This window comes from Ursus americanus, chromosome 7 (genome assembly GCF_024610735.1).
Source record: "Ursus americanus isolate L20-20 chromosome 7, mUrsAme1.1.p, whole genome shotgun sequence".
NCBI lineage: Eukaryota > Metazoa > Chordata > Mammalia > Carnivora > Ursidae > Ursus > Ursus americanus.
Genome location: NC_142133.1, coordinates 79,533,104 through 79,557,274, shown reverse-complemented (window position 1 = coordinate 79,557,274; position 24,171 = coordinate 79,533,104). Strand labels below are relative to the sequence as shown.

Below are 24,171 nucleotides of genomic sequence, written 5' to 3'. Positions count from 1 at the left end.
CACCAGATGCCTGGGGAGCCTTAGACCATCCATGGTCTTCTTCTGCACCAGGTGATCATTTTAACAATTTGCCTGTCTAATCAGATGGTGCTCTCATGGACCTCATTATCTCGTGTGCTTCCTTTTGTTCATAGTTCAGCTTTTTGATTTGAGTGCTTCTGTAGATTTTCTGGCTGCTTTTGTTAGAAGGGTGTTTAAGGTAGCATGATACGGAGAAAGGAACTTGGATGGTATTTGCATTCCAGGGTTCAGATCCCACCTGTGCTGCTTACTATGTCTGATGTCTTATGTCTTTGGTTTTAAAAGCTCCGTCAGGCCTCAGCTTTTTGAAATTTTGGAATGATACTGAGTCATTGATTAACTGAGACCATGTTCAGAGAGCCACAGGCTGGTGCCGGGCACAGAGTAGTGTGAATGGGAGCTATGACTGTTATTTTTTGCGCATGCTAACACTTCTACCTTTGTATAATCTCTCTCCTCCTTACTCTCTACTTCATGTTCTTAAGTTTAAAATCTGGTGCTAAGTTTGGCTGATCCAGGAAACTGTCACTCTTTGGCCTTGTTCCCCGCTCCCCTCCACACACACACACACACACACACACACACACACACACACACTAACTTCTTTATGATGTGTCCCCCCAGCTCTTAGGCATAATTATGCTCCACTTATCTAGAGGTCAGACTTTTAGCAACCTCTGCCATCTGGAACATATCCAGACGCCGGAAGTCAACAGAAAAGGCCTCTCAGCTCAGCCGCCCTCGTGTCTAGGTCAGATGGTAGGTGAAGGAGAAGGCAGCTGACGGAAGGCGGAACAGCTGGCAGCAGAGAGAATAAAAGCCCAACAGAGTGGGGCCTTCACCGTGGCGGCCAGCAATTCTGGATCCCATGCTGACCATCCAGTGTTACAAGACAGACAGGCTTTGGTTCTGCATATAACCCTGTGTATCAAGGCAGAATTATACTGAGCATTCTATATTTAAGAAAACAGGAAAGGGGCACTTGGGTGGCTCAGTTGGTTCAGCGTCCAACTCTTGATCTCAGCTCTGGTCTTGATCTCATGGTCATGAGTTCAAGCCTCGTGTTGGGCTCCACACTGGGCATGGAGCTTACTTAAACAAAAAATATATATTTTTAAAAACCAGGAACATAAAATATTTGTTTCTCTGGGATTAAAACCAAGATAGTTTTTTTTAAAACACTTGGGAACTCTCCATTTTTTAAGTATGAGGGAAATGTTGGAATGTCTTGTTGATTCCTGCCGCCTACTTGCTAGGTGATCCAACAAGAGTTAATTGTTTGAGCATCCGTGTCTTCATCTACCAAACAAGGATAATACCACCTTGCTCGCAGGGTTGCCAGGAGAATTAGTGAGACACTGACCTGAAGGTGTCTGATACAGGTGCTGCGTAGGTGTGGGAATTCACTCTTCTTCCCTGCTGTTTACTCTGCGTACAGCAGTAACGCCCCTGTGTAACTTTTCTTACACCATTTGAAATACCAGTTGTATATTTCAGTTGGATTGTAAGTTCTTTATGGTGAGGGATCTCATTCCTGCTCAGGGTTTTTATTTCCAGTGGTCACTGCCACTGTTGACTCTGCCAAGAGGTCAGTGTTGGCAGTGAATGAGGCTGGCCCTTGTGTTCATATGTCACCAGGAATTCTCCCTGTCCCCAAATCCAGAGGATGAAGTTTGTGTTAAGTAATGCTGTCCGGCTTTTGTAATCACCCTGCCTCCATGTACATAGAATTTTAGACTCCTAGAGTTTTAGGTCTAAATGAGACTTTTATTTTAGCATTCCTGTGGACAAACTGTGTGTTGTGAGAGAGGCCAGCCCAGACAGGGGTTGAGAGGTTGTCCCCTAGCCAAGGCCACACAGCTGGTTAGTGGTGGAGCCAGGCTGGTCCTTGGGTATCTGTGTAGACCAGGTTTCTTCCCTCTTTAGAACGCCGATGGGGCTTAATGTCTTGTTTGTCTGCTATGAAACTTCAGTCTCAAAATTTTACCCTGAGAGGACCTTAAATGTGAAGTGAACTCTTAGCATGAACTTGGTCTGTGCACCGGGGTCTGTGGCTTAGCACTGCCCCTTAACCTCTCTCTGTCTGCCTCTGTCTGCCCTCATGTCCCCAAAGGGCATGGTAGAGCTTTCCTCATAGTAATTTTCATTTCTGTGATGATTGTGGTGTCTGAAGGGTTTCATACTTACGAACTTGAGCCACACATTTGGATTTACCTTATACTCAGATGGGAATCAACTTGAGGGGATATCCGAAGACCCCGTCTGCCACAAACACTCCCCTAGGAGCCTGCCAGGATTGTCCTGCTGGAAGGACTTTGCTGAGATCATATGGATGATTCCTGGGAAGGAAATGATGGGGAGACTTGTCAGACAGGCATATGGGGCCTTAGCAGATAGAGCAGCACAGGGCTGGTATGGGGAACAGAGCGTGGACAGCCTTTGTGGGGCTAGAGCCAGGGCCTGGGAGCCTGGACTCTGAACGAGAGCTAGAGCCTGCTCACCGCCTGCTCATGTCTGTGCTTGGGCAGAGTAGAACCCGTTTGGGCTGGCTGCAGAGGAAGGCAAGACCTCCTTGGGGACACTGCAGAGGATGCCCCAAGGGCTTGGCCAGAGAGGGGTGGCCATGGAAATAGCCTGCCAAGTCTCCAGACTTTTGTTTGGGGTCAGTCCTGCTTAGGGTGGGAAGAGTGTAGGCATGTCAGAATGCCACCTGCCACCGTTCAGAGGCTGCATGGTGCGGGGGAGGGAGATGGAGAGCAGGAGCAGCGGCAAATCTGGGTTTACACCTCTTCCCCTCTGGACCATTTTCTTATTTGGAAAATTTACTTCATCTCCTTAGCCTCAGTTTCATTGTCTGTAAAGTGAGGAAATCAATACCTACCCCACTGCCTCGTAGGATTGTTGTGAAGCTAAAATAATACACAGGATCTTCTTTCAGCAGAAACTCCATCTTCATCACTTTCAACATTTAACATGCTGCCTGATACAAAGTGGGTGTTTGACATTTGTTGAATAAAATTCTGTTATCTGTGAAGTGTGTTACACACGTGGTCATTATTGGTAATAATTCAGCTGATGGTATTTGACCACAGACTTCTTGCTAAGCACAGGGGAAAAAACAAGAAATGTAAAGCAGGATCATTACACTGTTGTTTCTAGAAGTCCCAGAGTTTGCCTAGTGCTCCAGGTGCCAAGTGTGACTTTGAAAGATGTCAGACCCATGCCTTGTGCAATGACTGGAGCCTTGGATCATTAATCACTTACCCAGCCTTGGAACATGTTGTGTTTTCCCGTTCTACAGTGGATGTGAGATGTCAGGCACATTGCCTGGTCCCCAAGGAGAATACAGCATGGCAGTGTTTGGCTGAAGCCGAGTCCACAAATAGCCATCAACACAGTAGAAAGCAGTACATGCCAGAGAGAGGGACAGGTAACGGGCTGCGGCACTCAGGAACTATATCAGAGCCTGGGTGGAGGGCGAGGTGTTTCAGCCTCTGAGATGTTGAGCTCCTCCTGTTAATGTACCTCATAGAATCAAAGGGTAGCTGCTGGAGGTGAAAGGAGTCCTAGAGATTAAATTAAATGCAACCATTACGAACTACTAGTGAGCAACGCACTGAGGCCAGCATTGTAGGGCTACAGAAATAGAGAAGACACGGGCCGTACCCTCGAGCAACTTAGGATGTAGTGGGGAAGACAAGTTTTCAACAATGAACTACAAAACAAGGCAGGGTCAAAGTAGGTTTTCTTAAAGAGGTAGGATCAGAGGACCTTGGGAACCCCAAGGGGATGGGGAGGCTTCAGAGGAAGTGGCATTGGGTGGATCTTGAAGCCTGAAGGGTTAGTTTTTTTTTTTTTTTTTTAAGATTTTATTTATTCATTTGGCAGAGAGCACAAGCAGAGGGAGAAACAGGCTCCCCATGGAGCAGGGAACCTGGTGTGGGACTTGATCCCAGTACCCTGGGATCGTGACCTGAGCCAAAAGCAGATGTTTAACTGACTGAGCCATCCGGGTGCCCCAAAGCCTGAAGGGTTTTAATTGGGGAAAGAGTGGAAGTGGGAAAAGGCATTCCACTCAAGGGAACGACGTGAGCACACACACTGAGATGTGAAAACCCATGGCTTCTGCAGGGATTGAGCTGTCTGATGGGAATGGAGTATGGAGGTTGGCGAAGGGATTGTGAAGCTAGACATTGAAAAGAGCAAGAGGGTCAGAGTGTCGAGAGCTTCAGTTGTCATATTAAGGGGTTTTATTCTGTGAGCCGAATGGGCCTGTTGGTTTTTCACCAGGTCACTTATTTTATAGAGAAAATAGCAGAGGTCCCGAGAACTTAACTTCCACCCTTAGTGCGCCATTTGGCACAGGGCCCTATCGGGGCAGTCTCTAAGGTCTCTGTCCTCCCACTGGGTTTTGGAAGCTTGGGAACCTGGCTGAACTTGGCTTGCTGCATGGGTCTGGGCACACAGGACGTGAAGAAATTGAAGAGCTCGACGCAGAACCACTCATCCCCAGTGTCCATTGAGTGGGTTTTGTATGTTTAATAACTAAAGAGAAAGTGTGCATTTTGTGCTCTACTAAAAATGCATTACTTCATCTGATTTTTCCTTTCCTCCATCCTGGCTGGTGAGCGCTGGGACTCAGTGCCCCTTGGGAAGAGGAAGAACAGTGGGAAAAGTAACCTTGCTGAGTTCAGAGGACAGGCATCTTTCCTAGGGACCTTCAGTTTGTGCTGGAGAGCAGAGTGCTTGGGAGGAAATTAGTGTGGAAGACGGGATGCCTTCAGGAATGGTGGCAGGGGGAAGTCACCTTAGCTGAGACAGGCTAATAGCTGCCCATCTGGTAAGGGAACTGGCAGGAGGGGTTGTGTGCGTCAGCAGGACCAGGGGCGGCCCCAGGTGAACTCAGAGGAGACTTGAGGAACAGGGAGTGTGTGCCAGCATCTCTCATTTTTCCTTTCCTTAATTTTTTTTTCAATAATTATCATGGGAATGCATCAAGTTTTTTTCATCGGTGTTTTGTGTCGTTGGGATACTGAGCAGTAGAGGTTAGAGTGGAATCCTGCCGAACACTTTCCCTCTGGGAGATGCTGGATGTAGAGTCCTCCCCAGTGTCAAGACAGCCATTAACACACACTGTGCAGACGCTGACAGGTGCTGTTGTGGGGAGCGGGCAGTGGGGCCAGGCGGGCAGATGGATGGCTGATGATGTTGGAAGCGACAGCTGTCGGAACTGCATTAGACTTTAAATGATTGAGAAACCAACAAATCCAGAGAAATTTCTTTTAAAGGCCTTTGGAAGGTACTTGAAGAATTTAGGAATACAGACAGATAGTGCCTGGCTATATTCTATTGTGTGACTGTACCACAGTTTATCAGCTCACCAGTTGATGGGCATCTGGGTTCTTTCTGGGTAAAGCTGCCATGAACACTCGAGTGGAAGTCTTTGTGTGGACATAATGTTTTATTTCTTGATTTTGATGAATACCTAGGGATGGGATTGCTGGGTCATATGCTGAGTGCGTGTTTCTAAGATACGATCATACTGTTTTCTGAAGTGGTCGTGCCATTTTTCATTTCCACTGGCAAAGTGTGAGAGTTCCTGCTCCTTCACATCCTTGGCATTATCAGCCATTTTAGCGGGTATGTAGCGGAATTTCTTTGTGGTTTTAATTTACATTTCCCTGATAACTATGATGTTCAGCATCTTTTCATGTCCTTAATGGCCATTGTGTAACTTCTTTGACCCACTTGTCTTTCCTTATACCATGTAAGTTGCTTTTTAGATGTTGAAATGCATTGTGAGAGCAGAGATTCTAATGAGTGTTGGCTCTCACTGGAAGGAACTGTTCAAGAGAAATGGAACATTTAAATAACAATCATCTGTTACAAGATTCTGAAAGATAAAGTGCAGAATAATATTGCAGATATTCCGGGGAGCTGGGATAAATCATTCTTATAGAAAAAAATTTTAAAAATCCATAGTCTGCAATTTACATGAAAACATTCTGTGGAGTTTTGAAGAGATGGCCTCACATCATCTTGCTATTGTGGAATGATTTGATATCGATGAACACTGGAGCTTAAAGAGGTAGCATGCTGGTTCCGTGTGTTCACAGCCATGGATAGTTCTAGGTGGTGCTCTTACAGGGGATGGAGTTCACCTCCTCCCGGTTTTTAGAAATGAAGCTACTTGCCCAAGATTATGAAGACATTGAGGGGCAGAACTGATGCAGAGACCCTAAGGTTCCCCAGAGGCTCTTCAGGGTTTCTTTATACTGTTTTTATCTTTAGTATTGCCAACAACTTTTTAAAAAGTTGTCAGAAGCCCATTGGACATAGCAACATTTTTCTGGATACATCTCCTGAGGCAAGGGAAACAAAAGCAAAAATAAACTACTGGGACTACATCGAAATAAAAAGCTTCTGCACAGCAAAGGAAACAATAAAATTAACAACCTAGGAATGGGAGAAGATACTTGCAAATGGTATATCTGATAAAGGGTTAGTTTCCAAAATATATAAAGAACTTATACAACTCTATACTAAAAAGCCAAATAATCCAGTTAAAAAATGGGCAGAAGACGTGAGCACACATACAGATGGCCAACAGACACGTGGAAAGATGCTCAACATCACTTATTATCAGGGAAATGTGAATCAAAACTACAGTGAGGTATCACCTCACGCCTGTTAGAATGGCTAAAACAAAAAACTCAAGAAACAACAAGTGTTGGTGAGCATGTGGAGAAAAAGGAACCCTCTTGGACTTGGTGGGAATGCCAACTGGTGCAGCCACTGTGGAAAACAGTATGGAGGTTGCTCAAAAAATTAAAAATAGAACTACCACATGATTCGGTAATTGCGCTACTGGGTATTTACCCAAAGGAAATGGAAACACTAATTTGAAGGGATATGTACACCCCTGTGTTTATTGCTGCATTATTTACAATAGCCAAGATACGGAAGCAGCGCCAGTGTCCATGGATTGATGAATAGTTAAAGAAGATGTGGCAGAGTGCCTCGGTGGCTCAGTCAGTTAAGCCTCTGCCTTTGGCTCAGGTCGTGATCCCAGGGTCCTGGGATTGAGCCCCGAGTCAGGCTCCCTGCTCAGTGGGGAGTCGGCTTCTCCCTCTCCCTCTGCCCTTCCCTCCACTCATGCTCTCTCTCTCAAATAAAATCTTTAAAAAAAAAATAAGATGTGATACACACGCACACACATATACACAATCGAATATTACTCAGCCATAAAAAAGAATGAAATCTTGCCATTTGCAACAACATGGATGGAGCTAGAGAGTACAGTGCTAAGCAAAATAAGTCAATCAGAGAAAGACAAATACCAAATGATTTCACTCATCTATGGAATTTTAAAAAACAGTGAACACTGGGGGAAAAAAAGACAAACCAAAAAATAGACTCTTAACTACAGAGAACAAACTGGTGGTTGCCAGAGGGGAGGAGGGTGAGGGGATGGGTGAAGGGGATTAAGAGTACACTTATGTTAATGAGCATTGAGTAGGAGCTGTCAGATCATTATATTGTACACCTGAAACTAATATAGCACTATATGTTAATTACACTGGAATTAGGAAAAAATAAATACAATTTTTTAAAAAGAGGAGAAAAAATTTAAAGTTGTCAGAAGCAAGATTTATACTGTCATGTTTCCACCCCTTAGCAGTGAGGTCCCAAAACATTTTGAACTCCTGATAAGGGTGGCCTTACCCATTCATGATGAGTGGGGTGCAGATTCACTGTCCACATTTGTGTGCCTGTCGGTGGCTCATTTGGTGTTGAGGAACACTTACTAACCAGAGTTGTTCAGTGCTATAGCTCTTAGGTTATTTTTAATGCCCTGTTTTGATGAAGGAACATATGTAGATCTTGAGTCATAGAATGACCAATGCTGATTGATAGCCTGATCAACAGCCTTCCTAATCAGCGACACAATTACAGGCTCCGACATATTCACGGAGATCCAAAGGAGCTGATTACAGGAGCAAAGCAGGTTATCCTGGGCGCACAATTCATTCAGTGATTATTTTATTGAGTGCCAACTATGTGCCAAGCACAACTCTGGGGTGACCAAGACAGAAAAGTTAGCACATTGGTATGGGTGCCAAGATGTTAAAAGTTGGTGTTTCGGGGTGCCTGGGTGGCTCAGTTGGTTAAGCGTCATATGATCTCAGCTCAGGTCTTGATCTCAGGGTTGTGAATTGAAGCCCTGCATTGGGCTACACACTAGGTGTGGGGCCTACATTAAAAAAAAAAAAAATTGGCATTTAGTATATGTGTATGTGCATATGCCGCCTTCAGGTAAAAGTCAGGCAAAGCAGCAGTCGATGTACAAGAAGGAATTGATGTTTCACAAATTAATGCCATGATAATATTTCCATGGGCTTAGCAGTGACCAAGGTTTAGGTGCTTAGTTGTGTCAGGCATACTTGAGATAAGGACTTCTAGAGGACATTAGATGGCGTGAGTGGTAGGGAGTTGAAGTAAATGTCTTACTATTTCAAAGCTTTTGAATTAGTTTAAGTAAAGAATATTGGGCTGTTTTGTTGTGTTTTTAAAGAATGTCAGTGACCATCTGTTTCTATTTATATGTGCAAATCAGAATTTTCCCCGTCTTGAGTAAGAGTTCTGAAGTGAGAGTACAGGCCTTCGGCATCCACACTGACAATTTTAAATGAATGAAAACAACCTCATTGTTTTCACTGAGTCACTCTGTGGGACGTGATGTTATATATCTAAACAGTTTGTATACTAGGAAGATAAGCTTTCTAATCCACTGCATACAGAAGAACTGTGTTTTAAAAACCCACCACCAAGTGAATGAAGTCCATCACAGCTCTCTCTTAGCTGTTTGTCCTGCCCGTCCATGCTCTTGCTCTCTCCTCCAGATGCAGCCCCCCCCCACCCCAGCGATAGGCCCGCACAGCCCTGCTTCTCTGCTGATCTTGACTGTTCCATCTCCCTGCCTGCGGTTCCTTACCTTCTAACAACCTGTCACCTCCTTCAGCGTGTGGCAGAAAACCTTTCCTGGACAGAGCCGGTGGTGCATTGGTTGGTGTGTCCTGAAGACCAGATGCATGCAGTCCCTGTGTATGGAGCATTTACAGGTGTCAGGGGCTGGACTAGGTGCTGGGCAGTCAGACAGAAGTCGTGGGTCCCTGGTAGGAGGGTGGTGGTCTTCTTGTCTTTGTTCCCTGGGGCTCAGTTTCTGAGAGGTCTCAATCGCTGTACCACCAACAGTGGTGATGAGCAAAATCGCAGACGGCTACGTGGAGAAAATAGCTGCCTAATAAGCATTATGGAATGCTTGCAGGTTTTACACTTTGTCCCCCAGGATGAAAATAGCTTTATTTTCTCTGTTTGTTGTTCCTCGTTTCTTGACTGTTTAGCAGTCGTTTGCTTTGAACAGACAAAGGAAACAACATGTGATTTCAGGAAGAACAGCAGGCTAAGAGCATGAGGGGGCATTTTTGAACTGAAAAGGAAATCACAAAGATGGCATCTTGGTTTTATCATTACCCTGTGGCCTTGGAAAAATGACCTAGCTTCCTTTCCAAGCCTTAGTTTCTGCCTTGCTATAATAGTACCTGCCTCACCCGGAGTTTAAGGATCACCAGCTGAAATGTACGTAAGAGTGCTTCTTGTTTCTAGTGCTGGGTGGACGAAAGAGATTTGCTGCTGCCACCCCCATGACCCCTGCTAGTATTGTCCTGTCTGTACCTGACCTTCCAACGAGCGGTTCTCACTGATGCTTGACATTTCTTCCAGTCTGTTTGAGAAATTCACGCCAGAAAAATGCAGTGGAATATTAAAAAATTGTTGAAAAGTACTTTTTGCCATTCCCCAATATTTGTTTTTATATGTGGGATAGGATTATTCACAGTATTAATAGCTAGTCATTAATTGGTTTCATTGACACTTGCAAGCAGGATTCTTTGTTTCATCTGGAAAGTTAACCCTTACATCACACATATTGGAACATAATTGTAATCGCTCTTAGGAAGCATAAAGTGCAACTGTCATGAGGACAGTAGTTTCATAGAATTTTGCGTCTAGAGCCTCGGAGGAGAAGTCACTGATTAAGGGCCATATATGAGATGTTGACAGAGCTTGGATGGCGTCCAGCACTCCTGTCCTTCTCCCCGTCACCCTGCACAATCCAGCATTCCCTGTTGCTAATAAATGGAAGCCTTCTGCACCCCTGGGCCATACGGCTTGTGGCAGCAGAACACATCATGCTGCCCTCTCTTCCCTAGGCTGCTGCAATGTCCCCAGCTTTTGGGAGGCTTTCTTGAGGGGCAGTAAATAAATACCTTGCATGTTAGCAACAAGGCAGGGAGCACTCTGGTCGGAAAAACCTGGGCAGTCTTTACTTGTACATCTTCTGTTTTTATCTTTGTCCCTCTCTTGTTTCCTTCACCCTAAACCAACAGCACCATTATGTGCAGTGTCTGTTTTTAGGACTCAGCATTGTGGGGTTCCCCAGGAAGTGCAGGGTGGAGTGGGGCCTTGTGTCTCCATGGTAGGGAAGCATGAGGACCGTGGCCCCAGGGTCTGGTCCTCCCGACTTCCGGCAAGCATGGGGGGAGGGCAGCCTCTTCCCCTCAGCAGTGTGGTGCCTCAGGGAACCTACGCCCTTTCTTTCCTTCCTGTTTTATTAGCCAGGGTTTCAAATTTTCTTTTCTTTGGATGGAAACCAGACAAAGAAAACTAATGGTCTGAAGCCCTTTCTTGGGGAGAAATGCTCACATCCACAAATCCTGAACATTAACAGCCTTTAATGACCCTCAGAAGCTCAAGAAGGTTCTGAACTGCCTCAGCCAAGACCCGTTCATGCCTTTTGCTGCATGTCCCTTCCTTTCCCACTGCCCCTCAGTGACAGGGACCCTACCCTGCCTTTGTCCCCTACTTCCAGCCTCTCCCCCTCCGCCTTGTCTGGCCCTGTGACCTGCCCTTCCTGCCAGCTGATCATGCTCTCTGGGCTCCTCCTAAGCCGGCCTTTCCTGAATTTCTGTCCCATCTTTTACTCCTGCTTCCTAGGTGAGGACAGTTACCCAGAAGGAAAAAGAAGGAATGAGGCTGTGTGCATCTCTGATGGGCCCTTATCTCTGCTCTCACATTGCTCCCCATGGGCTCTCAGACCTCCCCACTCAGAGGCCGGACCACCGGTCATGATGTAGCACCATTCTGTGGACTCGTGTCCTTCCAGGCCGCAGGATCCAGTCTTGGCGTCTGTGTTTTTAGCAGAGGTATCTTTCCTTCAGGTGAGCCCTTGCCGTGTATGCTAGCTGGGTAGCCCTGCCATATTTGAGGCCGGAAGTGGGTGCTGAACTTCTCCACACCTTCTTCTCAGCTCTCACACCTGGGCCCTGAAGGGTTCTGCATAGTATTAGGGTCAAGCAGATCAGAGTGGGGAACCCTAGTTCTAGGTGTAAGGGGGACAGACATCAACCTGTCTCCTGCTCCCTACCCTGTAGGCTCCTTGGTATAGGGAACCCCACTTATAAAGCAAGGCCTCTGGGCAGGCTTTACCTTCTCTCACCTCCTGTCCAAGCTCTGTCCACCTTCTCCCTACCCTTTGAGCCTAGGGTTAAACACATCTGGGAAAAGTTCAGGGAAGAAGCCCGCATGAACTCAGTCTGCTGGTACAGAGTGTGTGGGGTGCTGGGTATCCACAGTGCAGTCTAGGAGGGAGAGCTGTGGGCTCCCAGTAGTATGGCCCCCCTTGGCCCTTGGCCCTTACCACATGTGGAGAGGGGCACAGCTGGAGGAGAGCTAGATCAAGACCCGTGTCCACGGGGCACCTCTCCTGCCCTAGAGCCAGTCACTAACTAGATGACCTGATGGCTGTGCTGTGCCATCTCTTGGGGTGGCAGGAAGGGAGTGTCCTCACATTAACCCGGATGCCTTCCAGCGGCCAGGGCTGTGCTCATACCTAGCATGTGATTGTCACAACAGCCATATCAAATGGATGTTATTTCCTCATTTTAGGGATATGGAAACTGGGGCCCAGGAGATCAAGGAGTCCGTGTGTGGAGATGTGGGAACTAAAGCCCAGGTCTGTGTCTCTTGAGCCTGGGGTCTCTTTACTGTACCGATGGCTCTCACGATAGGCCTGGGTGAGAAGGAGGAAATGGGGTGCAGAGTATGTTGTCTGGGGGCAGGAAAAATGCCTGGCGGTTCCTGCTCAGCTTCCCTCTTCCCCATCACTGCACTTCTTGGATTACAGAAACAAAAGGTTAGTTCCTGGAGACGACAGACTTGGGGGCAGGGAGCTGTGGATGCGAAGGTGCCATGACGTCTGTGTGCCTGAGTAGGGGAAGGGGCATGAGAGATCTAGTGAGCATGTCAGCCTCATTTGCACACTCTCCTTCCTTTTTTCCAGAAACCATCTCTGCTGCATTTAGAGGCTGGCTTTGTGTGTGGCAGCTTTTGGGACCCGAACGAGCCTGGTGGTTCCTTCCTTCTCCCTCCCTCATTCTGGGTTTCCCTCTTCCTCCCTACTTCCCATTCCATTGTAGGGCAGTGGGGCCAGGTCTCTGGGATGGGAAACAGGAACTGAGAACTGGAAATCAAGACATGATGAGACTAAAGAAAGTGGTCATTTAATCTTCCCCTTAAAGCCCAAGAACAGAGTGTGCAACCTGGACATGGGCGGATGGCGGCAGACGGCTCACCACCACACCAGCCTGCAGTCCACTCCCCTGGCGCTCTGGCCTGTGGGAAGGTCCTAACACCACAGAATTGCTCATGTCAGGTGGTCTAGGGTCTAGGCGGTGTGCCTGCATTCCTGGTGAACGTCAGAAGCGGTGCAGCGGGGGTCATGGGAGCGCAGCAGTCCTACGGGCTAGGAGATGATGGCATCCCTGGCACGGGGGGAGCAGCTTCGAGTGGTTTTATCCCTGGACTAGGAAAGGGGCTTAAAGGAAGGCCGAGGGAGGTAGGAGAAGAAGTCCACAGGGCCCCCTGTGCTCCTCCTGGCCCTGGTAGCCAAGTGGTTATAAACTCTAGCGGGAGGGTGAGACGGGGCCACATGGTTCTGAAAGCTTTCTTCTCAGTTTGCTGGAATTCTGCTAGCTTTTCTTTAGTTCAAAGCCAAATAAACGACTTCGGGCAAGTCCAACCCTTTGAGTCAGTTTCTTTTACTTTAAATAGGGGAAATTGGTGGTGGTTTCACAAGATGCTGTAAATATTGTGTAAGGGATGGATGCTTAACGTGTCTGTGGAATGTGAAGTGCTCTGTGATTCTCAGGCCCACTGGTGCCTATGGAGACTGCTCACCTGCTGCTGTCTTTGAAACTGAAAGGCATTTCTCTCAAATGCCAACAGCTTTACCTGAGTAACTTTGTTTCTGCGAACACTCCTGAAGCCTGGAGACCATCCAGGGCTACCCCTCACCTCAGTGTGGCCGCTTGTGGGGAGAGGGGGCACAGAGTGTGAACTGTGCTGGACTGATGCACGCATCACACAGGTGTGAGAAGGGCAAGCCTGTCCGGAGGCCTTGCTTTGTAAGTGGGGTTCCCAAGGAATCTGCAGAATGGGGGAGCAGGGGACAGGCTGACAGCAGGTGCCCATCTGCTTCCCTTGTGCCCACTCTGTCCCATTTGACCCTATGTATGGAAGCCCACAGGGGACAAGTGACCCCCTCCACTAAGGTGGCCCAGAGTACTCTGCTCTGTCACTTGCCATGTGGCCCTGCCTTTGCCCATGTCACACCTTTAGGGAGTTAGAAACATATCGGGGAACGTTTTGAAGAATTTAAATGTTGATGGGGGAAAAAACATTAATACAAGTGAAAGGCTGGTATGAGCTACAAAGGTATTTTTTTTCTTAGTTTTTTTCCTTGTTACCGTAACCATTGTCAGACCTGAAAATATTTATCTTACTTATTGCAACAGTGCTGGGGTGATGGTGTTCCCGGACAGCACCCCCTTACTTGGCATAGTGTAGATGTAGCCCTTTGGAGACCCAGAGGGCACCTATAAAAGCCGTCCATGATGGAGTGCCTCCAGTGTCCCAGACACCATACACACTGATGATCTTGTCCTATGAAGCAGGTAGTATTATTCCCAAGTTAGAGATGACAAAACTGAGGTCAGGGAGGGGAAGTAATTTTTCTGAGGTCATGCTGTTGATACGTGGAGTCTGGCTTAGAACCCTGTCTGTTTGGTTAAAAAACCAGTGACTTTTAGCCACTGCACTATTCTAAAGGATCTAGCCTGGAGGCACCAGAACTAAGATCACATTCTACTGGGTTCTTTTCTTTTTGGTTTCTCCCTGGAGGTGACGTGGTGAAGTTAGGGGTGTGGCTGGTAAAAGGGAACGAGGAGGCCTGAGTGGAGTGATGGTTTTTCCCCTTTCCGATGTGGGTATCACCCAAAGTGTATCTCCAGTTATAAGAGGTACTTTCTGGAAGAGTGCATAAAGCACAAATGTGACAGCCAGTTGACAGAAGAAAGACCCCTGTCAAGGGCCCAGTTGGCATGGGAGAGCCAATAGGCTAAAAGGCACGAGGCTGGGGACAGAACCCACAGAATGAGTGTGAACGATGGTTTCTGGGCAGACCTCCAGAGCCCCCGGAAGCAAAGTCCTACTTAGTACTCCTTGTCTGCACGTGGGGCTCAGAGAAAACAGCTCTCTCACGTCTCATCTCTCCTGTTTATGTTACTGAAGTGGAGTTCATATGGCTGGATGCTTGTTTCCTGGGGAAATCAGCCTGGCTTGCGATTACATTGTCTTCTGGAACTGGGACAGATGTGGAAGGCTGACCTCACTCCCAACTGAAGGTCACCTTCCCAGCCTCTCCGCTGCTTCTGTGTCACCAGGCCTCCAGCGGCTGGCCCTGTGCGTGGCTTCACCCCTTCCCTTCCCATTTCTTTCAGTGCTGTGCTAGCACCTTCTAGTATGATGTCCCCTGTTTCGTTTGTGAGTGTTCCCCTGAGATGGCCCATTTCCTGCTTGCATCTGGGCTCTTCAGTCAATCCAAGGGAGCAGAGCTGAATAGTGCAGTGTGGAAGGTGTCAGGGGGACTTCAGGCCAGGCCCTCTTCTGGGAACAGGGCACCAGGGCCACAGAGAGTAGGAGTGACTTTCTTTGCTGCTGGGGTATTTTAGCTGTCTTGCCAAAATTCTCCTTTCTCTTTTCAACTCCCCCAGATCTCCCAGAAACTCTTTCTCCCGAAGTAGAAATCAGGATGTGAAACATTTTTATAAAGCTAGAATTCATTGTCCTCTGTTTCCGTTTCTCTAAAAGAGTGATCTAGAAAGCTTGAGTTCCTGGCTGACGTCTCCAGTGATAGGATTCATGGGAATGCCTGTGGGGACTTGGTTCTTCAAGCTTGACGAGCCTCAAGGCTCTCCTGTGTTAACATGGCATTTTCACATAGTCTGTGTTCTTTTTCCACTGAACGTTTTCACGTAGTGTGACACAGTCCACTTCGGTCATGCTAGCAACTGCCCAGAATTTAATCGTGTGAATGCCCTGTCGTTTGTGTGGTTATTCTCCTTGCTTGGGCATTTGGGGTGCTTGGCTATTTTTTTCTCTTTTCAAAGTCCTGCTGAGAATATCTTTGTTGAAATAACTTGTGTGGAAAGAAGGGAGGCCATGAGGTTGTGTTTCTACAGTTGGATTGGGACAGAAGGATAGGAACGGCTCTGGTAAAGCCTTTTGCTCGCTCTGGCAAGCTTACTTTCCAAAAGACCATAACAGGCAACAGTGTCTTCAGCTTCCAAGTCAGGGTGCAGCTTGGTGACATCAGTTTTGTTTTGTATTTCATTTTAAATTATTTATTTATAATCTCTACCCCCACTGAGTGGGGCTCGAACTCAGGACCCCGAGATCAAGAGTCACATGTTCCACCAAGGGAACTAACCAGGTGCCCGTTTTGTATTTCAAACCTTAGCCTTTCCCACTCCCCCAGTGCCTTTGTTCTTTTGATTTGTATTTCTCGTATCTGCCCCGGGGGCATCAGTGATTTTCATGTTTTATGAAACTTTGCTTCCTGGGGTCCAGCTTCTAGTGACATTCCTTTTTATTCCAGAGAGCTGTTTATCTTCCATTATTTATTTTTAACCATACAAATCACACATAAATATATTTTTGTAGTAAATATTTCAAACAGTAACAAAAAGTGAAGTCTTCCTTCACGGTCTTTTCTGTCTCCTTATGGAACTCCTGTGCCGAATTCCCGTGTCTTCCAGGATTTCTTTCTGGGTATATATTTATGTATGGAAAGATGCCATTTTGAGTATTTTTCTTTATTGTTTAATCAGTTTCTTTGGCACATTTTTGTGCTTCAAGTTAAATCCTCAATATCCTACTTAATCTGAAAATAACTGTAAAAGTAACAATGTAGAATATTGAAGTACTTTTTTGATTTCCTTAATTTAAAAAATTTCAAGTATAATGTACTCATGTTGATGATAGTTTAAAAGTAGAAAAATCCAAAAAGCCCTCCAACTTCCTCCGAGACAGCAAAAATTGTTTCCTCTATCTTTATATACACAGTTTGTGTGTATAGTACACCACTTGCTTGGTCTCCAGTTTATAGCAGTTTATTTCTTGGTTACAATTGTTTGTGTGTATGTGTTTGTGCGTGTCTGCGTACGCGCACACGTGTGTTCAGTTGATTCAGTAAATCACCTTGTATCTCCTACTTCCCGAGATGGTATTTTGAGAAAGGTCTGTTGCAGTTTGATCTTTGGAAGCTGCCTTATTTTTCTTTGTTCTCTGTGTCCTATATACCCACATGGGTCAGTTTTAGCCACATGCACACGGGCTGGGTGTGCTGGGGCCCCCTCCCTGATGATGCCCTCGCCCCCCACCCCCCGCCAGGTTTGGATGCATCTGTTGCAAGTACCTGTGATTGAGGACACGGTCAAGGTCTAGTTGATGGTTGGGGTGAGGGGGTCGGCCTTCCTCTGAATATATGCCCACTGAGCTGCCAGCCTGGTTCTGGCAGATGGGCACAGAATCTGAGACATTCTGAAGAATAAAAATGTGTTGGAGAAAAATTCAAGAAATGTATCTTCTGTTTGCCTGTCCTCAAGGGTTGTCTGTTTTAGGAATTGGCAAACCTGGCATCTGTCTCCAGCTACCGACTTGTGTCGTCTGCTCTCGGATGTCTTGGAAATGGGACTAAGGGATTTCTAAGTTCCTTTCACTCATTGTGTGTGCCCAAAATGCTGAGCTAATAAATTACCCCTTGTGCCCCCAAACCCTGGTTGATCTTAATTTCTTTTCCATAAAGAAGGCTTTAAATTTATTTTTATTCAAATTAGCATATCATATATATATACGTACATGCACGCATACACACACACATAAGGAGATATACTATAATTAAAGACTGATTATGAACTGACACTCACCCACCCATCACCTGTCCTTCCTGGTCACGGTCAGCATTCAGAGAGCGCTCGCCTGCCTTCTTGTCAACAGCGTCAGAGTAGCTGCCAGCCCAGCTGTGCGATAGACATCTCCTCACTTCTGTTTGTAGTTTTATCGGCAACATTATACATCCCTAAATATAAACAGTACCTTCCAGTTTTTCCTATTTCTTTAAACTTTTATGGTAGTATACTGCATGTATATTTCTGCAGATTGCTGCTTTTGCTTAACATTTTTGTGAGATTTCCCTTATGTTCTGAGTGGGTAAAGTTTGTCCATGCCCATGCAATAGTTCATCCATTTTACCATTAACAGGGATTTGGGTTTTCCAGTTTTCAGCTATTTCAAAGAGTGCCGTGAACATTCTTGTCTTCTGGTGCAGAGGTATACGTACTATGAGTAACTTCCGTTTTGATAGAGAATAGCAGGTGCCCTTCTAGTGTGTCCTTCTGCATACGTGTCTTACACAGCTTGATTTAGCTTGGATATTTATTTGATCGTAATTCTTCGTGACACCTGCTGTTCTGCAGGCCTCTGCTGTATTCCCAGGAGGGGGTAGACCCATTATGGCTCCGGCCTTAAACTGAGCCTGCAGGCCACAGTGCATTTCCGTGCTTCCCAGAAGGCTTCTGGAAATATCTGACACTGTCATTAATGTTTTGTGTTACTTTAAAAGTAAAGTCAAACGTGTGATGAGGCAGCATGCCATCTAAACGTTTTATGGCTTTTCCTTGGCAAAGCCAACAGATCTGGGTGTTGCTTTGTTTTGTTATTTGGTCTGTGTCTTTCAAAAATGTCATTTCCTCTCAGGTTAGCCTTTCATAAAAGGAGCGAGGGAGAGGAGCTGGGACAGGAGAGTGGAATGGGACTCCCAGGCGGCCCAGCGGGGGGAGGCCTGTGGTCTGCCATTCTCTCTTCCTCCAGGCAGCATCTTCGGGTTCCAAGAATGCAGCCAGCCCCATCCCACCCTTGCTGGCTTGAACTGCTGGCGACCAAACGGGTGCTGTGCCAAGAGGAGACTGCACTGGCTGATAGCATTGCAGAAACCTCTCTGTGAAACCTCACGGCCAGGGGTCAGCAGACTTTATGAAGGGCCAGACAGTGAATATTTTAGGCTTTATAGGCCTCAAGGCAAAATGGAAGCTATTATATAGGTATTTGTATTAATAAGAGAGAAAATAAATTTCCATAATTTTTAAAACAAAGTATAGTACTGGATGGAATACAGTTTTTTGGTAATGCTGGTCTACTAATCAGAATCAGGGAATTCTTTCTGGGAAGATTTCTCTATTGGGGTTCAAAGCTACTATTCCCCCTTCACCTCATTGTCATATCAGTTGGAAACGTTCATCTGTGCAGATCCTTAGCTCGTGGCCTCACAAAAACCAGCCCACCGGCAGGTGCCCACCTGCTCCCGGCTCAGCTCCTCAGACAGACTGTGGATCTGGCCGCCACTGTCCAGCATCAGGAGCAGGTGCCTGTGTGCCACGGTGGACATCCCTGTAGGCTCTGGGAACAAAGACTGACTTCAGCCCTCTGAAGGGAGACAGGTGTATCACACAGTCACCTCTGGGCTGAGCCCAGGGCGGGGTGGGGAAGAAGAGAGGACCCCCCCCCCATGATGCCAGTGGCTTATGGAACTGCCCTCAGGGACGGCGCCCAGAGAAGTCTGCAGGTGCAGACGAAGAGCATAACGGGGGTGGCGTGTTCAGAAACAGGGTATTATGAGCGGCTGCAGCTCCTGGGAAAGGCAGCAGGACATGAGGAGCTGGATTTTTTATTTTACTACATTTTAATTAATTTTTTTCTCCATGTTCCTACGTGGCTATCGGCTACCCTATTGGACAGCGCAGGTCTGAAGAGGGAAAGAGCGAAGGGCTTTGTGTCCCTTCCTGGGGGGGCTTTCCTTTCACTCGCTGCAGCCCTGCTGCAGCCCTCCCAGGAGCCGCCGTCCGTCCGTGGATGAGCCGCCGAGACTGTGGGGAGCTGCTCGCAGGGGTAAATCAGAACCCGGTTCGTATAATGGTTCAGGGATCAAAAGAGATGCTTTTGGAGTGGTTGGAAACAGTTGTTTATTTTCCTCTAAAATATCTGAGACACGTCCCCTCAGTCTTGTTTATGTGATAAATTTACTCTGTGAAACTTGTTTTATAAACTAGAGGTCAGCTGCACTGTGGGTCCCCAGAATTAATGGGGTTAGGCCAGACTTGAGCGGTTGTGCCGTTCCTGCTTAGGTCCATATTGGCTGTTCAGTTTTTGCCTGTGTTTATAGTTTTTACACACACATTCTGGCCAAGGCTGCAGCTCTTTTTCCTTCTCTTAAGCTTGGGTAGATTTGGGGAGAGGAGGGGTGGGTGAGTGAATCTCAGCCCAATCGATGGACACCTTTGGTTTCTTGAGGCTCTCAAGTTTTGTTATTTTTTTTGTTGTTTTAGGATTCCAGGGCTGTTTTTGTATGTAATTGACAGAAGACTTTTTCTGGCACTCAGTCTTAATCATTCTAACTTCTTCTGACCAAGTTTAATCTTAATTATCTGTAAATATGCACCATATTGGAGGGTGTGTTTCTGAGTGGGGAGGTAATTGTTTTTCCCTCTTGCAGTTTTAATTTAAAATTACCTCTACGCCTACCTCACTTTTATTTCCAGGCTCTTAACAGACTGTAGAAAAGCAACAGTTATCGTTTATCCACTCTTCCCTGAGTTCAGGAAACAGCACATCCCCTTTAATAACAGAGGTAGAAGATTCCATATGGTGGCCTATTTTTACAAGACTCTTATGCAGGAAGAGATCAGGGAGGGGTGTGTCCCACGGTATAATGTGGGAGGAAATTTGTCAGAGTTCAGTGGTGTTATGAAGCATATTTCGTCTGTGGTCGGCCTTCCACACTGAGGTATACGACTACTCCGGTTCCCATTTTTCTCAGCACAATTGAGTCAAACCCCTGTGGGCAGAAGATTAACTCTGTAATCCTTCAGAGTGCCAGAGACTGGAGAGCTAAAATCAGTTGAGGAGGCAGAATAGATCTCCCTGTTACTCACTGACTTTTCCAGAATGTCTGCTGCCCTGTACTGATCCCATGTGTCTTCCCAATCATGGGCCCCAGCCAGGTCCTTCACCTTTGGCTGTCCTTTCCCTGAATCCACTTCCTGCCTGCTCAGATCCATTGTTCCTGCTGGGGCCTAAGTGACCTTCAAGTAGAGCTCTCCCTTCTCTGCTGGGAAGCCTTCAGTAGCTGCCCACCAACTCCAGGCTCAGCCAGACACCCTTGCCAGCCTCTTGAGTCCCTGCCTGCGTTTCTGGTCTCAGGGTCACTTACTGAGCTGTTTTTTGGTCCTGTTGTATGTCAGCTTTCTGCTGGGCACTGGGGACATGAGCCATGAGCACGTTCCGGCCCTTACAGGAGACCACTAAAAAGGAAAAAGAGACATAAAGTTAATTTTATTAACATTTAACCTAATATGTCCAAACTATTATCATTTTAATGTGTGGCATTGGCCATATGTCCATGCTCAATAGACAACGTGTGCCTTGTAGGTACCACAGTGGGCAGCACAGGTCTTGGCATTGAGCAGGACAAATAGAAAAGCAGGCCATGTACAGGATAGTCTTGGGCTTCTGGCTTTGTGTTTATTCAGGGGATTATCTTGCTAGATTGTGAATTCCAAGCAGGCATGGGCATTGCTCTATTTTGCTGACCGATGTATCTCTAATACCTAGCTTAGTACTTAGCACATAGTAGGTGCTCAGTAAATTTTATCAGATGAACTACTGAGTAAGCACAGGGTGCTATGGGAGAAGTCTGGTTGAGCAACCCATCCGAGAAGGCTTTCGGGAGGAGAACGTGTCTCTAAATTAACTTGCAAAATTGGAGTTAGAGTCAAACCACGGGTCAAGAGGAAGCAGGGAGAGTGTACTAAGGAGGGAAGAGAGTGCACAGTGCTCAGAAGTAAAGAGGAGGAAGAAGGTTGGGGGAGCTGCAGGAGTTCATTGTGATGGAAGCTTAGGGTACAGCTGGGGAAGGGGTCAGGAGATGGGGCTGGAGAAGTCATGGGGGCCAGATCACGAAGAGGTTTTAAAGCTGCCACAGAGTTGATGTCTCATTCTGAGGATGTGCAGACACAGCACCAGCGTCCTGGGTTGGGGGCGTGGCCCCTTGAACTTGTGTGATGCGTTTCTTTCCTCTGTGCGAGTGATGTTTCTCCCTTCACAACTCCTAGCCCACAGAAAGGGCTTCATGATAATATCGGCTGACTTATGTTTCCACGTAGGCTAACCGGGCTGGTGTTGGTGTCTTCTGCTGTCCGTGGGAAGCTTTAGAAGGAGGGGCAAGTGTAATTATTTGAATGCAGGTCAGAGATTGTTTTAGCAATTCCGGACCAAATTCTCTCCAAGCGTTGGAGTAGATGTTGATTAGATCAAATCTGTTTTTCAGTAATAGCCCTTCACCTGGGGATTGCGACCTTCCAGAGCTTTGATGAGTCATTGAACTTGTGTCTTTGTCAGAGTTGTACTCTCTGACACATGGTCGATAAAGCTTCAGGAACCAGTATTTCTGACACAGCCCTGAACAAATCCTGTCTTCTTGCTGTCACTGGCAGAACCCAGCAAGTTGGCACACTCGCTGCAGGGTACTGCATGCTGGGTGGGAGACTGGGGAGTAAAAGTTGCTGAGACTTCCAGAGAAAGGGTTCAGCAGTGAGTTTCATGGGTTACGTTCTGTTTCCAGATCCCTTTTCCCATCTCAAGGGAAGGTCAAGAACAGACTAAAGATGACTTAGGAAAATAAGAGCTGGTTCTCTACAAGAAATTTTGACTTTCTTGTGTCAGTCTTTATCTACGCCTTCCTACAGTATTTAGAAAATAATGCCTTTTTTTTTTTTTAATTTTAAGTATACTCCATGCCCAGCATGGGGCTTCAACTCACAACCCTGAGATTTAGAGTTGTATGCTCTACAGCTGAGCCAGCCAGGTGCCCCCAAAATGCTTTTTAAAATATAATTTCTGTGATGCCTGGGTGCCTCCATTGGTTAAGCATCTGACTCTTGGTTTCAGCTCAGGTCGTGATCTTGGGGTTGTGGGGTCGAGCCCTGCATGGGGCTCTGCGCTCAGCGTGGAGTCTGCTTGGGATTCTCTCTTTCCCTCTCCCTCTGCCCCTCCTCCTGCTCGTGCTTGCTTTCTCTCTAAAATAAATGAATAAATAAAACTTTTAAAATATGACTTCTCCCGGGGCGCTTGGACGCCTCAGTCAGTTAAGCATCTGGCTCTTGGTTTCAGCTCAGGTCATGATCTCAGAGTGGTGAGATGGGGCCCCATACTGGGCTCTGCGCTCAGCAGGGAGTCTGCTTGAGATTTGTCTCTCCCTCTCCCCCCCCAAATAATAAATAAATAAAAATCTTTTTAAAAAATAGTCATTGTTGCTTTAGAATGGGACTTAGGATACTGATTTTGAAAGTGGATTCAAGAGGTGTTTCAACTGGGGCACCTGGGTTAAGCTCCACTCTGGGCGTGGAGCCTGCTTAAGATTTCGCTTGCTTCCTCTCCCTCTGCCCCTCCCCCACCTGGCTCACACGCTCTCCCAAAAAATAAAAGCAAGAAAAGGTCATTCAGGAAGGCTGGACATGAAGGAGTCTGCTGTTGCTCTGAGGTGGTGTCCTCTGCCTCTGATGACAGTCGATTGCGATTTTTTATGATTAAAACTCATCACGAGTAGTAACGATGTTATTGTCACCGTATACCAGATATTGGGTTAGGTGCTTCCCCTGCAGTTCTTCGGTTCTTTACAGTGACCCTATGATAGGTGTCACTCCCAGTTCACACATGCTTTCTTCTTCCTGTCACAACTGAGGGTGACACATTGCTCCTCCACGGTGTTTAATTGGGTTAAAAGGAGATTTTACCCCTGTAACTTTTGTGAAAGCAGAGCTATAATTAAAATTTCTGATTTGATTAGCACTGAGTAGATCTTACCTGAGCACTTACTACGTGCTGGGCACTGTAGGCGCCATGTGCTACTACCGTGTGATGGTTGATCTACTAAAGAGCAACACTAAATGGAGTGTAGTAGAGGAATATTAAATACTTAAGTGTGTCTAATCATTCAGCCTTGCCAAGTAGGTATTGTTACACCCTGGTTCTGGAAGGGAAGCCTAGGCCAGGAGAGGATTAAGAAGAACATGCCTTCTAACCCAAACAAATTCACCTCTGGGTCTTGGGTTTAAAGCCTTCCACGGGCCCTGCGGCCTCTGGGCAGGGAGGTGGGGGTGGGGACGCACACACTCTGCCTCACCACACCCTCGCACTCTTCCCCCTGCTCCCTGTCCATGCCTCTCTCGGAAGGAGCACGTGGCAGGTGGGCACAAGTCTGAGCCGTGCTTGTTGACGGGGAGAATCTAGACTGGGTGGAGGTGCAGTCAGTCCGAGGTACAACCCTTTCCCCCCGCAGGAGGCTGACGTCTGGTGGGCGGTGTGGGCAGAGGCGGCTCACGTGCTTCATGTGGATGAGAGGGTGTTGGCTTTGGGGATGACTCCATCTTCATGCCACACGGAGGATTTGTCCCCCAGAAACGCTCCACCAGCCTCCAGAGTGGCTGTCACAAGGCCCTTCCCTGGTAGTCGTGATCTGACCTCAAACACATGTTAATTAATACCACTTCTCTATATTCTAGGCTTTGGATGTGGACCGGATGGTTCTTTACAAAATGAAGAAATCCGTGAAAGCAATAAATATCTCTGGGCTGGGTGAGT

At 46.8% G+C, this 24,171-nt stretch overlaps 1 protein-coding gene across 2 annotated transcripts in view; it reads left to right on the top strand.

Annotated features, from left to right (window-relative positions):
* ASAP2 (ArfGAP with SH3 domain, ankyrin repeat and PH domain 2) overlaps nucleotides 1-24,171 on the top strand; it is a 168,692-nt gene that overhangs the window by 34,665 nt on the left and 109,856 nt on the right. For both annotated transcript variants that reach the window (XM_045775983.2, XM_045775984.2), the window contains exon 2: nucleotides 24,093-24,165. In XM_045775983.2, coding sequence (XP_045631939.1) covers nucleotides 24,093-24,165 — 73 coding nt within the window. The remainder of the gene's footprint in view (nucleotides 1-24,092; nucleotides 24,166-24,171) is intronic.